The sequence below is a fragment of the Ambystoma mexicanum genome, chromosome 1p (assembly GCF_040938575.1).
Source record: "Ambystoma mexicanum isolate Mex_15411 chromosome 1p, UKY_AmexF1_1, whole genome shotgun sequence".
NCBI lineage: Eukaryota > Metazoa > Chordata > Amphibia > Caudata > Ambystomatidae > Ambystoma > Ambystoma mexicanum.
In genome coordinates, this window is record NC_090921.1 from 635,196,113 (window position 1) to 635,211,848 (window position 15,736).

General features: G+C 44.4%; 1 protein-coding gene across 2 annotated transcripts in view; it reads left to right on the forward strand.

Annotated features, from left to right (window-relative positions):
- LOC138577796 (FYN-binding protein 1-like) overlaps positions 1-15,454 on the forward strand; it is a 565,956-nt gene extending 550,502 nt beyond the window's left edge. For both annotated transcript variants that reach the window (XM_069649655.1, XM_069649656.1), the window contains one exon: positions 11,936-15,454. In XM_069649655.1, the coding sequence (XP_069505756.1) occupies positions 11,936-11,946 (11 nt within the window). In that variant the 3' untranslated portion in view covers positions 11,947-15,454. The remainder of the gene's footprint in view (positions 1-11,935) is intronic.
- Positions 15,455-15,736: the final 282 nt, after the last annotated feature.

Here is a 15,736-nt window from a genome sequence, read left to right on the forward strand (position 1 = left end):
ACTTTTTTTTTTCCTGCAGCCGAGATTTTCTTATTGATTGATTTAGCAAGATGCCATACGTCAAATTGATGTTTAATATGTGGGAACTGCTCTCTCATTGTCTTGGCAATTGAAACGTGTCTATCCGTGGCTATGAGGTCGATGTGCATTCCCCTCGATTGTAGATATTCCACTGATTTTATAAAACCTAGTTTCTCCATGACCACTGATGATGTACATTGTGTTACCTGCACGACCACCGAACTCACAATTTTCTTACTATCCATGTCCTGAAAGTGGTAGGTGCAGTACTTGGCAGAAAATCCAGGGCTGTCGCACTGTCCATCGCCGGCTAGCCTGAATCGTTTGCCTTCGAATGTACTTGCTAGAGACAATTGTTCAATTTTCCAAGCATCACTAATGGCCGGAAACAGATAATCACGTTGGTATGTGTAGTACAGCGCTTTAGAAATGAAATGGAGTCCCACAAACTGAAAGAAAACCTCTAACTTTCTAAAACTGGAGCCACTAAAAAGTGATGCAGCTGCACACAGTAGATTTTTGGCGGGTGTAGATTGTGTAAATTGATCTGCAACTACTTCAGAGCTATCTTCAATACATTCAATAACATCTTCTTGTGGTGGTGCAGTCGCACTGTAGCTATGGTCCAATGCAACTTTGCTTTAGTCTCCAAACACAATTAATTCATGTTCTGGCCATTGGACATGAGCATCTCGAGCCTGAACACGCCTCGCCTCAATTAATAGTTCCTCCATAGTGTACACGTTCTGGCAAGCCACATCTCTCATTCGCTTCACTGTCTGTGTGTGTATAGTTCTGACACCCACGGGTAACTGAAGGAGATATTGGAAAAGGGATGTTCAGTTTAAACACAAGATGGAGTGTAGTAGAATTGACTGGAAAAAAACATAAAATAGTCCCCAGCACAAACATTTTTTTAAAGTTGTGAACTGTTTGTAACTAACCTTTTTTTGTTTTTTTTTCTTTGCAACTTTTTTGACTCGACCTTCAACATCTGCACGCTGTAGCTCCGATTCGTTTCCGCATGTCCTCCCTTCCTCTTGCGCTGCAAGGACTGTATTTTCTGTATCCGCATAGACAGCACGGAATGAGGCTCCATCGTCTCCCTGAAACATAGTACTTTCATTACTATGTATCAAAATATTGTTAGCATAAAACACACGTGAGGACGAACACACAGGTACATTTCAATAGCCAAATACGATTTAAACATTGTGTGCAACAATCAAAGGACAAGTATTCGACCAGTGATGATCTATTTCGATGGAACTGTCAGTATCCATACCTCTGGCTCTGCATGGACTGCCATGAATGGTTGTATTGGAGAGGAGGCATCCGCATCTCCCTGAAACACAGTACTTGCATTAGTATGCTTTTCAATATTGGAAACACAACACACACTTGGGGTCGACGGCACAGGTACATATAAAGAGATAACCGCAAATGATGCATTGTCCAAAAGAATCAAGGAAAATCCAAATATGATCACATTTCATCGACTTATTTCAACGATTCCTTTACATCTGCATCATCTAAATGAGATGTTGTGATTGTGGTGGAAGCTCCGTCGTCTCCCTGAAACACAGCACTTGGATTAGTATGGTTTTCAATATTGGAAACATAACACACACTTGGGGTCGAACGCACAGGTACATATAAAGAGATAACCGCGAAAGATGCATTGTCCAAAAGAATCAAGGAAAATCCAAATATGATCACATTTCATCGACTTATTTCAATGATTCCTTTACATCTGCATCATCTAAATGAGATGTTGTGATTGTGGTGGAAGCTCCGTCGTCTCCCTGAAGTACAGCACTTGCGTTAATAGGGAAGAAAGTATAGCAAATGGAATCACGTTATATGATCACGCATGATGGAGCTGTCATTATCCATACCTCGTGCTGCTGAAGAATATCTATGGATGTTGCAAATGTAGTGCGCACTTCCGAAAGCTGTTGCGCCGATTCGTATACTTGAATGTCAGGCTCTGCATCAAGTGCAGGGGTTGACGCTCCATCAACTGCCTGAAACATAGTACTTGCATTAGTGAGGATTACAATTGTGAAAACATAACATACACCTGGGGTCGACAGCACAGGTACATATCAACAGCTAACCACGAATGAAACATTGTGTAAAACAATCAAACGACAAGAATTCCAGCTCTGATGATGACGCTTGATGGAGCTGTCAGTATCCATACCTCCTGCTGGTGAGGAACATCTAGAAACGTTGTAGATGTGGCGGGCGCTTCAGCATCTCCCTGAAAGACAGTACTTGCATTAGTATGGATAACACTAATTATAACTGAAAACAAACACCAGTGGACGATAACTAAGGTGTATATTAATTGGAAAGCAGTAACCAAACATTCGGTAAAATAATTACACGATAGAATAAAACTATTACTTGACATGCATAAAACAAGTATGTAGCGGATTAGCCTAGTAAGATTACCTGATACGCGCTAGAAGTGGTTGATAACTGCGACCACGTCAAGGATGTAGAATGTTCTTGCTTCAGATTCAAGGGATAGTCAAGAAGTTGTAAAGGTCAATTATTGATTGATAATGAAATGCCAATATTAAAAATAGCCATGTAAACCGTCAGAATACTTGAAAAATGCTCAATACAGCACAGTTCCCTGTCCCCATATATATATACATTGCGTTTGTGGGTTATGAAATCGAAAAAGAATATATTGAAAAATGTCATTATTCAAAAAACTAACACTCATATCAATATCGAAATTATTACAAGGGATAGAACACCTACAATATCTATTAATCCATTTGGCTACACACTACCGCAAGGCCTAAAGCTAAATCCGGACACTTGACTCACCGGTGGCGGAATGTGGACGAATAGAGTGGGAATAGCGTTTTCGCGCAATTTCCGTGTCGTTCGCCGTTTATTCTTCTTTGTTACCCAAGAAGTTGTGTACATATCCAAGGAAAAGTGCCGGCTGCAGATGCGGTATCGATCACCCCTCTTGTCCTCTAAGACTTGTTGGACTCTACTTTCCAGCTCATACAGTGGATATCCGCAATGTCTGACCCATTCTCTTATTCGATCAACAGTTTTCGGGAATACATGCATTGTAGTTCCTTCAGATTTCGCATGGGTCTTCGAAGGGCAACCGCTAATCGAACAGGCAGGCATTGTTGATAAATCTGAAAAGTAAATATCGACATTATTATACAATCTTCAAGAGTAAAGATTTGATACAAAAGTAAATGAATCATACAATGATCAATGCAAGGTTTGTTTTGGTCGCAGGAACTATACCAGTTCATTATGTGCTGCTTAGTATTTGCATAAGTTGCAGAAATGTATAATTGATGTGACTGAAATCTGAACATGTGACTCGTCCCTTGGATGTTCTGTCTTGCACGAGAAGGAAACATGCTAACATTATTGACTGGACCCCCGAAGGATGCAATTCAATCACAATAGTCACAGATGAAAATAAATAGATCTATTGATAGCATAGCAATGGAAACTCAAGTCAATACCAATGAGACCAACGAACATAGCACTATTGTGTACTGTACTCGAAAATAGATAGAAATTTTAAAATCTGCGAAATATAACCAGGATACATGGCCTTACCTTGACCAACAAACAGTTGGGTTCAGCAAGCAGAGCAGTATGTTGCGGGAGAATAGGTGGATGGCCACAGGTAGCGCACTGATGGGTATGCTCGAAGCGGTCACAGAAGTTCACGGATAGCACGACGACAAGCAGATTAGCATAGATCTCAGTGGTTCCCAGGTAGCACGTTCAAGAGTTGACTTGCAAAGCACAAAGTTGTCTCATGAGACATATCGAGTGGTTTTTAAAGTATTAGAAACTGGGGTGTGTTTGTGAATGAATGACGTATGTATGTCGTGGTATTAGGGGGGCGGCCTGCCTCAGGGGAGGCCTGCCTGCCTGGAGACACGGGGTCTGAGGAGGCCATGTGACCGATGGCCCCTTGGCGTGGGACACCTTTTGAAGTGTACCTGCAGTTTGGCACCTTGGCCTTTCGCGCCCGTCACAGCCCCCCATGCCAGCGCTCATCCCCGGGTGTGAACCGCCTTTGATAGAGGGGGGTGGGATGGATGGCCCTGGGGCGTGCAGATAAGGCACAGGAAGACTGCTGAATGGAGACACACTTATGTGGATTGCAGGGGGCGGCCTGCCTCAGGGGAGGCCTGCCTGGAGACACGGGGTCTGAGGAGGCCATGTGACCGATGGCCCCTTGGCGTGGGACACCTTTTGAAGTGTACATGTAGTTTGGCACCTTGGCCGTTTGCGCCCGTCACAGCCCCCCATGCCAGCACGCATCCACCGGCGCGAACCGCCTTTGATAGAGGGGGGTGGGATGGATGGCCCTGGGGCGTGCAGATAAGGCACAGGAAGACTGCTGAATGGAGACACACTTATGTGGATTGCAGGGGGGCGGCCTGCCTCAGGGGAGGCCTGCCTGGAGACACGGGGTCTGAGGAGGCCATGTGACCAATGGCCCCTTGGCGTGGGACACCTTTTGAAGTGTACATGTAGTTTGGCACCTTGGCCGTTTGCGCCCGTCACAGCCCCCCATGCCAGCGCGCATCCACCGGCGCGAACCGCCTTTGTATCAATATACAGTATATCGCCTTTATATCAATGATAGTATATCGTTGCTTATCAATAACAAATGCCACATACCGGAGATTCTTGTGAGCACAGACCCACACTTCAACCGGTGTATTATAGTGGCCAAGACCCTAAGGCCTGTATAATCCAATGGTAATTGTTAGTATAGATATATGTGTGACTTTTATAGAGACATAACCTACTGAAAGACTTTGAACAAGTGTTATTTAGTGCATGCATTATCGAGAATATGTTATGTTAGCTTAGATAGTGATCACCCTGCTTCACAGCAACCAGACCTTCATTCGGAGCACAGATGTCTGACGTCCATCCTTGAATGGAGACACACTTGATTCATTTAAAAAATCGAGACAAACGTTGTTAAAATATATGTGGTGTTTTATTTTGTATCTTATTTTCATGAAACAAAAATACAAGACTTTAAAGATTATACAGGTCAGGTTGCAGCACAGCGAGAGAAAATCCCCTGTACTGACCGCTGTCACTCGGGAACGTTTCTCTAATGGCACGAACGGCACAGGCGGGTATCACTCTTCGAACGCGGTGTCCAAGCCTCCCGTGAAGCCACCATGTAAAGGAACGATAGGCCACCAGCCTGTACCACCTGTGAAAGGGAATGAAACAAACTGTTTTTAAATGACCCAGATAAGTTTAATAAACGTTTGTTGTCAATGACAATTCTTGTAACTAATGGTATTTTACACGGACAAATGCTATCTAGACAATGCACACTATTGAATGACTTACATGCGTTACAATGATATGTAGATGTAATTTTGGATATAGTAGAAGAACATGAAATAGGAGTGGCATGACAAGCAGAGTATACTTACTCGTTACTCGGATTACGAGGACGAACAGTTGCTCGAAGTTCGTGCATAAGCACCATCATTATTCTCAACACGGCCCGTGTGAGGCAGGCTGCCCTGAAGTCTGGCAGCTCGGTGATGCATTGCGGTCGTGGCTCGCCTTCCGAAATGTAGGCCAGGCATCCCGAGTTTTCTCGGCAGCAGCAGTTCTCGTCCTCAGTTGGCATTAGCTCGCACCGATTGCATGTGCACCAGGTGGAGACGCCGTCCATTTGACTAGGCCCAGGCTCTTCATCTGTTGATTCGTCCTGCCAACTGCCGTCCGAATCCCCATCGTTTTCGCGTGCTTCCCTTTCCAGTAGTTCCTCCTTGGTATACTCGGGCTCGTACATGTAGGGCATTATTGTAGCCATTGTGTGTTAAACAAACTAAAATAATTGATAGCGGTGGTACTGGTATCTGTTCACACGGGCTACAAGCAGCGCAGGTAGCTGACCAGAGCACTGAAACGAGTCACAGAATACTCTAAGTAACACAGAGAGAGGAATGGAATCAAAAATCGGCTGCTGTGTGTTGTGAAACGGTCTGTTTATACTTATTGAGGAGAGAGGCGTCCTGCCATTTCCATGGCGACACGTCATTAGCTGAAGCGCAGCGAATGTTGACACGAGACATGCTTTGGCGTTGGGAAATGGGCGGTACGAGTCTGCTGATGACAGGCTCAGGGGCGGGGGAATTGATTTAGTGCCGCAAAAGCAGGTCAGCCAGGGTGATTGGGGAAAAGATAGGATTATCAGAAAATGGCGGCTCCCTGGTGCTTGTTTTCGCGTGCGTTTAATGGACGAAAACTCGGGTAAGGTCCATAGGAAAGTTTTCTAAAATCGAGCCACTTAGGCTTAAAAAAACATGGCCGACCCGTTGGGACAATAAAAATTTTTACTAGACCATGCCTTTAATGTGCATCTTTTGATTGCTTAGGCCCCGCTCAAGAGCATCTGTCTTTGACCAACACTGTCCTCAATCCTGATCTTAGCTCCACATCTTCCTGTAAAGAGGCAAACAGGGGCATTGCTTTTGGAATTCCAACCAGACTGACACTTTGCTATGGCTGGCCTCAGGGACTCACCGAATGGTCAAATCCAAACAGGCTTTCAAGATATATGTATGAGAACAATGCACATTCAATGAATTTACTATGGGTTCATTTTGGAAGCTCGCCAGGATTTTACAATTCAGTGGGATGCTCACCAGATCCCCCAGTGGCATTAGAGTGACAGGGAATATGCCATTGCTGCTTTGCTTGGTTTTCCGCTCTGAGGCTGCACTCATTGTAATTCTCACCTAGCTCATCTGAAGATTGGCATGGACTTCAAAATAATTGAGATAGGACCCTGCCAGCCGCTGCTTTAAGGGATGACCCAATTACATGCACTCAGAAGAAGAGCCTTGCTGACTGTCCACTCCTTTATAAACAGTGCCTGAAACGGAGGCTGTTTGTCCTCCACAGCTCTAGTACTTTGTGGAAGGTGCATGCTTTTCACGCCACCGGCCTGATGTGCGTGTGGACGCCACAGCACTGTTTCTACTTGGAAGGGACAAAAGCTTTGAATCTCATGCTCTGGCAGTATGTTGGATAATGCCAAGTAAGGCAACATCCAACTTGGGATGTGGCAACGGGAGAAGTGAGGTTGCTTAAAACCGCAGCAGGGTTACTGGAAATTGCATAATCTTCAAATCTTTGGGTAGAGTCAGCTCTGGTCATGGGCTTTGCGTCCTTTGACACAATGGGATGTGATAATAGTCTGAGTGGGCAATTATTATCCATTTTGGGAAGGAAAAGTGGCATAAATGTACCTTCAAAATAATGATCATGATATTTTGGCTGGCCGAGGAGCTCTGTGAAAGAAGAGAGGCGTCAAGTACCTTTGTACAGACACTAAACTCCACAGTGTCTGAGAGCGTACAGATTATGTACACAATTAGCAATATTTCATGTCATACGACAGAGGCCATCCTGCTCCACTTACCACCCAAAACATACCTATGTCCTGCTTTTTTTAACCTCTCCTCATGGAAAACATAGCTGATATCCTGCTGTTCCCCATAGAAAACTTATCAAGGGAGTAATTGCCAAAAATGGTGGCAAGCACATGTGTTTTTACACATTCGCAAATGGCATTTGCTCATTCGCAATCAAACCCCTGATGTGCTGCTCTGCTGGTGAATCTGCTGTTTGAGGCCTACCCCACCCTCAAAACAAAAATACCTCAATTCCTTCCATTGTCTAAACCATGCACAAACACCCTTTCACACTCTACTTCGACTATCCGTCTTGCTCTACCTAGGTATCCTTCCATCCGCCATAAGATCCCACAAACATGTATAGCCTGCTTTAGTTATAACCTGCTTTTTCACCTCATAGCTCCTTTTTTCTTGCCATCTATACTGGTAACCCATTTCTTAATATATCGAATTTAAATTCCTTTGTGCCACGTTTTAAAATGTCTATGGCCTTACCCCACCCTACACTTTCCGCCTGGCTACTCTCACTCCCTGTGCTCTTGTGGGTCCTTATGACCCTCTGTCAAATTTGAGGTGGGTGGTGCATATTCAAAGATTTGAGGTGGGTGGCGCGGTTGTAGGGCAAATGGTTGAATCTAAATGGTCGACAGGACAAATGGTCGACACCAAAAGGTTGACAGGTCAAATGATCGAATTTGGTTTTTTTCACATTTTTTTTGTTTTTGTTGGGGGGGGTCCTCCCCCACCCCCTTTTTCTTGCTAAAAACCACTTTTTTTCCCTAAACGAAAACCTAAAAAAATATATATAACTAAACAAAAAATTTGATTATTTGTCCTGTCGACCAAATTGTGTGGACCATTTGTCTGTCGACCATTTGACTAGACACTGGGTGGCGCATATGCAAAACTTGTTGGCAGGACAATGGTCGCAATGGCAGAATTTCTGCTGGTCTCCCCCAGCCTGCCAATTGGAGGGAATCCCACAGCCCACCCATCATTAGCGCTGACATTTGTTTCAGAGGAAGAACAGAGGGTTTTGGTGCACTTCTAAGGTCCCTCCAAAAATATCTCTCATGGCCATTTTGTGCATTCCACAAGAGAGATACATTCTTCCATAATGGGAGCGTGCACAAGACTCTCAATTTCCTGTGGAACATCCACATACCAACAAGACAGTGGGGGTCATTATGACCCTGGCGGTAGCCGTGCTGGCAAAAATGGCACGGCTGCTGCCAGAGTCATTTTTTACCAGCACCCGGCAATGGGGAATTAGCGGGACATTACAGCCCCCGTGGTCCCGTGGCCCGTGGTAAAAATGACCCCCCATTCCCATTTGAGTCCTAGGACTCAATGGGAATGGGGAGGAAGGATGCACCGGCAGCATTCATGAATGGTGCCGGTGCATCCATCAAGGTCTGCGAGCGGGTGGCGTACCACCTGCCAGGTCAGACCTGGCGGGCTGAAAGGCACCCGCTCACAAACTTGTAGTTTGCCGGTCCGGTAACAACGGTGCTGGTAGATTATCGGCACTGTTGTTAACGGACCGGCAAACTTGTTATCAGGCCCAGTAACCTTTTGTGCATGCATGAGTGCTTACTTAGCACCTGGACGTTTTTTCATGAAATGGGTCTGCACAGGCAGCTGCAGTCCCATCTGTTTAATGAAATTGTACTGCCAGTGCTTATAGGGGCACTAATGCCTGTTACGCTCCTGGCACAACTTTGTTATTTAGGCCCCAGGTGTTTGGACAGTAAAGCAAAAGTTCAATGACGAATGGCCACATATTAGCTGGCATAAACTGGTATGCTTGATTTCATTTTGTGATTCGTATTGTGCATATCCCGGAGGAAGCAAGCAGGAACTGCATCTAGGCACAGGTGGTTTAAATGGAAGATGGAAGAAAAATAGTCAGTCGAGGGAAAATTAGTTATTGAAACAGATAGGTCTTGAAATTTTTCCTGAACAAGGACAGTGAATCCATTTTCCGGAGTTCAGCAGGCAAAGAATTCCATGCTTGCGGGTCGGCGATAGAAAAACGTCTATCGCCATGGGGCATGAAACCAAAGATGGAACAGTCAGACGATATTGACCGGTGAACCGAAGTGAGTAAGAAGGGTAATGAAGAGCAATTTTTGAGGCAAGGTAACTAGGAGCAGTGCCATGAATGCACTAATTTATCAGACAGAGGATTTTTTATTCATATATTTAGGATTTTAAAAAGGATCCTCTATTGAACTGGGAGCCAGTGAAGATTTCAATGGATCAGTGAGATCGGGGCAGACCTAGGAAGACTGTAAAGGAGTCTAACTGTCGAGCTCTGCGCTACCTAGAGGCATTGCATCTGGGTGGTTGGAGTGCCCAGTAACAGGGCATTACAATGATCCAATTTCGAATTGACCAGGGTTCCGACAACAGCTGGTTGGCCAGATTCTGCAATCAGAGGCAAACGTTTAAGTTGATAGTGCGTTGTTTTGACAACTTCACTGACATGTAAATTGCAGCTTAAGATCGCCTGCCAGAAGCAGCCTAGATTTTTAACTGTAGCTGAAAAAGTGATTGGTACTTCTAAAAGAGCTGGGCAGGACACAGTGGAGTGAAAATTAGTCAATCGATTTTTTGGCCCAAGCACAATAACCCCAGTCTTGTACAGATTCAGTTGCAGTCTGTTTTGAAGCATCCAACATTTTATTTTTTTAGCACAATCTAGCAGTTGTTCGATTGCTTCTGAGGGAGATTTAAGCCTAACTAAAAATATGTATCATTCGCATAGAAATGATAGCTCAGGTTAAGCTCAGAGAAGATATTTAGTAGTGGCTGAATGTAGATATTGAACAAGACTGGGTATAGGGAGGACCCTTGTGGCACTCCCTAAAGAACGAGGGTCAGAGTAATGGGTTCCCATTTTAACTTGTTGAGTCCGATTGGAAAGAAAAGAGGAAAAGAATTCTAGGGATTTCTCAGATACCAGAGACACCTTAGCCAGTCTGGTGATGAGGATATCCACGTCTACCGTGTCAAATGCCGCTGATAAGTAAAGCATGACTAGCATGGTCATATCCCCCTCATGGGCAGCCCTAAGGACCTCATCCCAGACTGCCACAAGGGCACTTTCTGTGGCATAAGCAGGCCTAAAGCCAGATTGGTAATGATCAAGGATGGCGAGAGCTTCCCGGAAGTTCTGGAGCTGCACCATCACTCCTTGGCCTAAAGCCAGATTGGTAATGATCAAGGATGGCAAGAGCTTCCCGGAAGTTCTGGAGCTGCACCATCATTCCTTGGCCTAAAGCCATATTGGTAATGATCAAGGATGGCGAGAGCTTCCCGGAAGTTCTGGAGCTGCACCATCACTCCTTTCTCGAGAATCTTAGCCGGCCAAATCAGGCCTGCAATAGGTCAATGGCTGGAGAATAGGTTATAGTCTAGTAAAGTTTTTTAAGAAAGGGGTACAAGCTGGGGTGACTAGATTCTTTATCATAATAAAAAGTTATTTTGGTTTGTTATTAGCATGAGCTATCTGGCTTTTCAAAAACCGAAATTTATCCCAAAAAATCCCTTTTTATATATATATATGTCCAGAGCTGCTTTAGCAGCCTGGTGGCTATTAGGATCGCTGGACTTAAGCAAAATCTTTTCCTTTTTACGGCAGTCTTTCTTCAAATACCTTAGTGAATCAGAATACCATATGTTGTTTTTATATTTAGATTTTTTGATGAATTTTAGAGGTGCAATTGTGTTGCAGGTTTTCTGTAAAGTAGAAATGTTGGCCTGATAGTATCTTCACATTTGAGGTCAGGGCAAAGGGGGTCAGTTCAGAAAGTATATGTGGACCTGTAATAATATTAAGAGCTTTTTGTACTACGTGATAGATTGGTCATGGTTGGAAGAGTTTTATGTGGGCCTACGTGGTCTATCTGAATAGAAAAGGTCACCATATAATGATCAGACCATAAATCTGGCATATTCTCCTGATGAATTAAAGTATAGCCTCTAGAAATTACACGATCCAAGCAGTGGCTGCAATTATGAGAGACAGAAGCTGCTGTGAGTAGGGAAAGATCATGCGAATGAAGAATCTCTGTAAGTTTCATGACTGTATTTGATGACATAACTCTATGAATGGTGTCAGGGAGGCTGATTAATATGTAGTTTTTTATGCAAAGCCATCTTTGAAAATCAACCAGAGAGTGGAGGTTTTATTTTCCATTTGACCATCGACCATGTCATTGAGGCTGTTGGAAGTTCAATCTTTCACATCACTCGCACATCATTGATTTCTGCATGTTTCTGTCCTTCTGTTTGTGTAATTTAAAGCCAATCATTGTACACAGAAAGTTCACTTTGCTCTTAACATTGCCGGGGAAAGTAAACAAGGCAACTGTTTCAATGCTTTGTTTTGACATATTTCAGAGGCTAATGACAAATGATTTCTCTCTCCCCAGCCTGCGTCTAATCCAAGTAAAAGGGCAGAAAACTACAAGGCATTCGAGCAGGACCGGTAACAGCAAAACCAAACTGATGGTTGCTTGGATGCACGTGGGACCAGACATGCTCAAATGCACGTTTTGTTATGGCTGCCAGTCCACGGAAAGACTGCATTGCAAATTCCCTGCATTTGCCCATGAGCTTGTTTTCTTACAAACTGCCTGTATCTGAAGGACAAAGATGGAACTACCATTGTTCTGTGACCATCACAGAACTCTTCAGGTGGGGGAGAGGGTAAGAGATGGCCTGAAGGCTGGTACATGAAGAGAAAAAGTAGTGGGCAGTCTCCTCCGAAACTCTTCACTCAGCTGGTTTAAACTCTGGAAATGTGGTCATGTATTTCATCTGATGGACTCTTAAAGACCTGTTCTTCGAAAAATCGAGCAAGTTCAAAGAGGACATGCATATAAAGTTCCGTAGACCATGTTCAATGAGATCCATTGAGCGTTGAAGCACATTTTTGGCTCATGATTTAGCATGATGAGAACAGCAATGAGACGTAGCATGCATCTATCTCTGCTTCTCCAGGACAGCAATCTTCTTCTCATTGATCAGGTCAATGGAAACCTCAGCCATGCCTTCTTGTAGCAGTGGAAGTAGGTCTGGGCGCCCTCAAGAGGAGGGGGCAGGAAAAGGAGTGGATGTATTTACCAAACAAGGACACTTTCCCACGCGAACCCTCAAGTTACTACAGTGTTTGGCAACTATGTGATGAAGGGAATGATGCTGATTACTGAGCTGGGCCTGCTGGCTTTGGAGACAGATACAGGGACAGCATAAAAGGATTTTGCATGCCCTTGAGCCTACCCATTGTTATGTGTGACAGAACAGTCAGAGCATACTTGGTCTCCACCTCAGTTTTTGCTCTCTAACATTACGGTCCCCTCAGTCTTCAGCTGGCCATAATGGATACTGTTTTGAAGATAATGATTACAATTTGTGCACTGTAGCTGTCCTGTTGTGTGGGTTACATCAGCCCCTAAAGTTACCCAACTCGGTCCAACTCAGTCCAATTCAGCCTTATGAGTTGTTGGTTAAGACGGTGTTGACAATCTTAATTCTGATCTATTCTTCCATATTTTGTGTCCTCAACAGGCTTGTATGGCTGGTAATACAATAGTTGGATCATTTTTGTGGACATAAATGGTCCGGACTGTGAGGAAGAGTGTAGCATTGTAGTGAAGATAACAAAGCTATAGGGATTGTCATTTGCTTCAAAAGACTCTTGTGATTGGGTGGATGTCCTCTACTATAGCAATCACCCCAGAGTCGGGTAGCGTACATGGCCGGTAACGTCCCACCAGCCTCAGCCTAGGCAGGGCAGCAGGCCATTACCGACCATGTATGCACCCTGACAAGGGGGCAATAGCTGTTGCATCCCGTTTTTTTTCTTCATCAGATGGTCTCAGCACGTATTATGCGAGCCCAATCTCCTAGAAAAAACAAAACAAAATGGCTGCTTTAGTGGGAAAAGGGGCTTAGTCCCTTTTCCATTTCACTGGTAGCGGCTGAATCAGGGAGGATCGCCAGGACTGGAGCACAAAGCTCCGGTCTAGCAGGTAAGTGGGGCTCCCTGTTGTCTCCCCACAATCAGGATGGCACCACCAGGGGACGGGCCTCGGGTGGCTTGAAAGAGTGGGTGGTACACAGTGTATTCTCACCTGCTCTTCCAGCCACCTGATTGTTTGCATGCCCTTCCCCGGCTGCAAATAATATATCTTATAAAATGTGGGTAGAACATTCATATGTTCGAGCAGGCCACTGTGGATTTCAATAACATCATTGAAGCTGCAGTGCATTTCAATAAAGGATTTATTCTGTGCTTGTATAGTGTTGCAATACCGCATGGAGGTTTCTGTGTGCTTGTGAGCCCATAGAGAGGAAAGGAAGAGAAAGATTACTGACACAGCTCATTGCTTAAGTTTATGGTAAGATCATTTTCAAAATGAGAGGACCATCTCAAGGGCAGATAGAGGGACTAAGATCTCTGCAAGGCAGATGAGGTTCCTGTTTGACTCATGAGTAAGCATGACGTCTGTACATAAACAAACTTATAGTGACTTCAAGTGAACCTTCCTATTGCAAGCAAATAATGTAATGATTTGATGACCGCTCTCACAAGATCCTTCCTGGTGAAATAGTCTGAAACAAAAGGCAATGCATTCGGTATGCCTATATAAATGTCGGAGTAACTAATGCTACTGTGGAATACTCGTGTTTATGTTCTGTTTCATACATGCTGCCTACCACATTCTGGCAACCTCACTGCCTTTCCTACCTCAATGTATACCTTGTCCCACTGCTTTATTCATCCTGCTGGCCCTTTAAAATGGCTCCTTTATTATGCAAATGCCGTGCTGAACACACTGTTTTCTATGTTACTTCACTGCTTTACAAATCTCTCCGCCCTTACAACATCACTGCCTCTCTTGCCTTGCCTACTTGTTTCCCTTATGGCTTTACTTATCTTACTGTTTTTTCACCTCACTGCTTTTCCTTCTCGAACACCTTCCCTAGCATTCTATCTATTTTACTTGCCCATGGTTCTCAGTTTATTAGCACCTGGGGTGGAGGAAGCAACCAATCAGGTTTCTTGGATTGCAGACTGAATCCCACGATCCAAGTCGACGTTCAAAACAACCTGATGGTTGCTTCCCCTGCGCCGCCATCTTACCCCACCCTCCCTTCTCTCCCCTTCAAATGTCCAGTCCCCCCCAGCACCACTTACTTGGTTACAGCTGTGGCTGCCTCCGCTGCCACTTCTGTCACTCTGTCTCCCTGCTGGACGCCATGGGAATGGAAGCGGGGCTCCGCTTGGAGCCCCTGTCTTACAGCTCGGTGGCAGCCATCTTGAGTAAGGATTTTGTATAAATAAACAGGACGCCGGAAGGTGTCCCATTCATTCATACAAGAACATTGCAGTCAGCACCCTGGGTTACCGGATTGGCAACCCGGGGCGCTACTCGCAATAACCACCCATTCCACAGGCTGGAATGGGTGGTAACGACACCGGGACCCTTGTTGACTTGGACCTCGGGCCATTAAAACCCGGCCCAGCCTGTGGAATGGGTGGTTATGGCTACATTTTCACTCTTAGCTCACTACCTTTCTGAACTCAATGTCTTCTTTATTACCTCACTGCATTCCACACCTCACTACTTGTCTTTTCTAGGGGTCTTCCATCTCAATGCTGTTCTCATGTCACTTGCTTTCTTACTTCACTGCCTCTCGTCCATCACTGCCTTAGCTATGTGACTGCCTTAGGAATGTCACTTTGTTGTTGTTTAAATACCAACCCTCCCTCCCAAACCCTAGAACATACCCTGCTGTAAATAGTAAAAGCACAACTAGTGTGCAGTTGATCACTATAAAATACTAAATCGACTCAGGAGAGACATCTTTTTATAGCATCTTATGTAAAACTATGTCAATGTTACTGTGATTAAAACAAGGAGAAAGATCTCCAGTTCTCCAAATGCATGTTGTCATGTGTGAGTCTTAGCAGTCTGGGGGTAGTTGTGAGTGTGTACTTTAATTTTCAGGAATTTCTCCAAGATTAAATGGGAAATGCCCTTCCCCATTCTATCCATTTGAAGAAGAATGAAGATGCTAAGCGTGTTCCCTATGTGTAAAGAAAAATGTTACCTGGTCATTTACTTTCAGTAGTCTTGATTAAAGTCTGCCTTTTAGAAAAAAAACTCTTTGATAACAAGGTTCAGGGGCAAGTATGCCTTGACAGAGGGCCAAGAATGATCTTT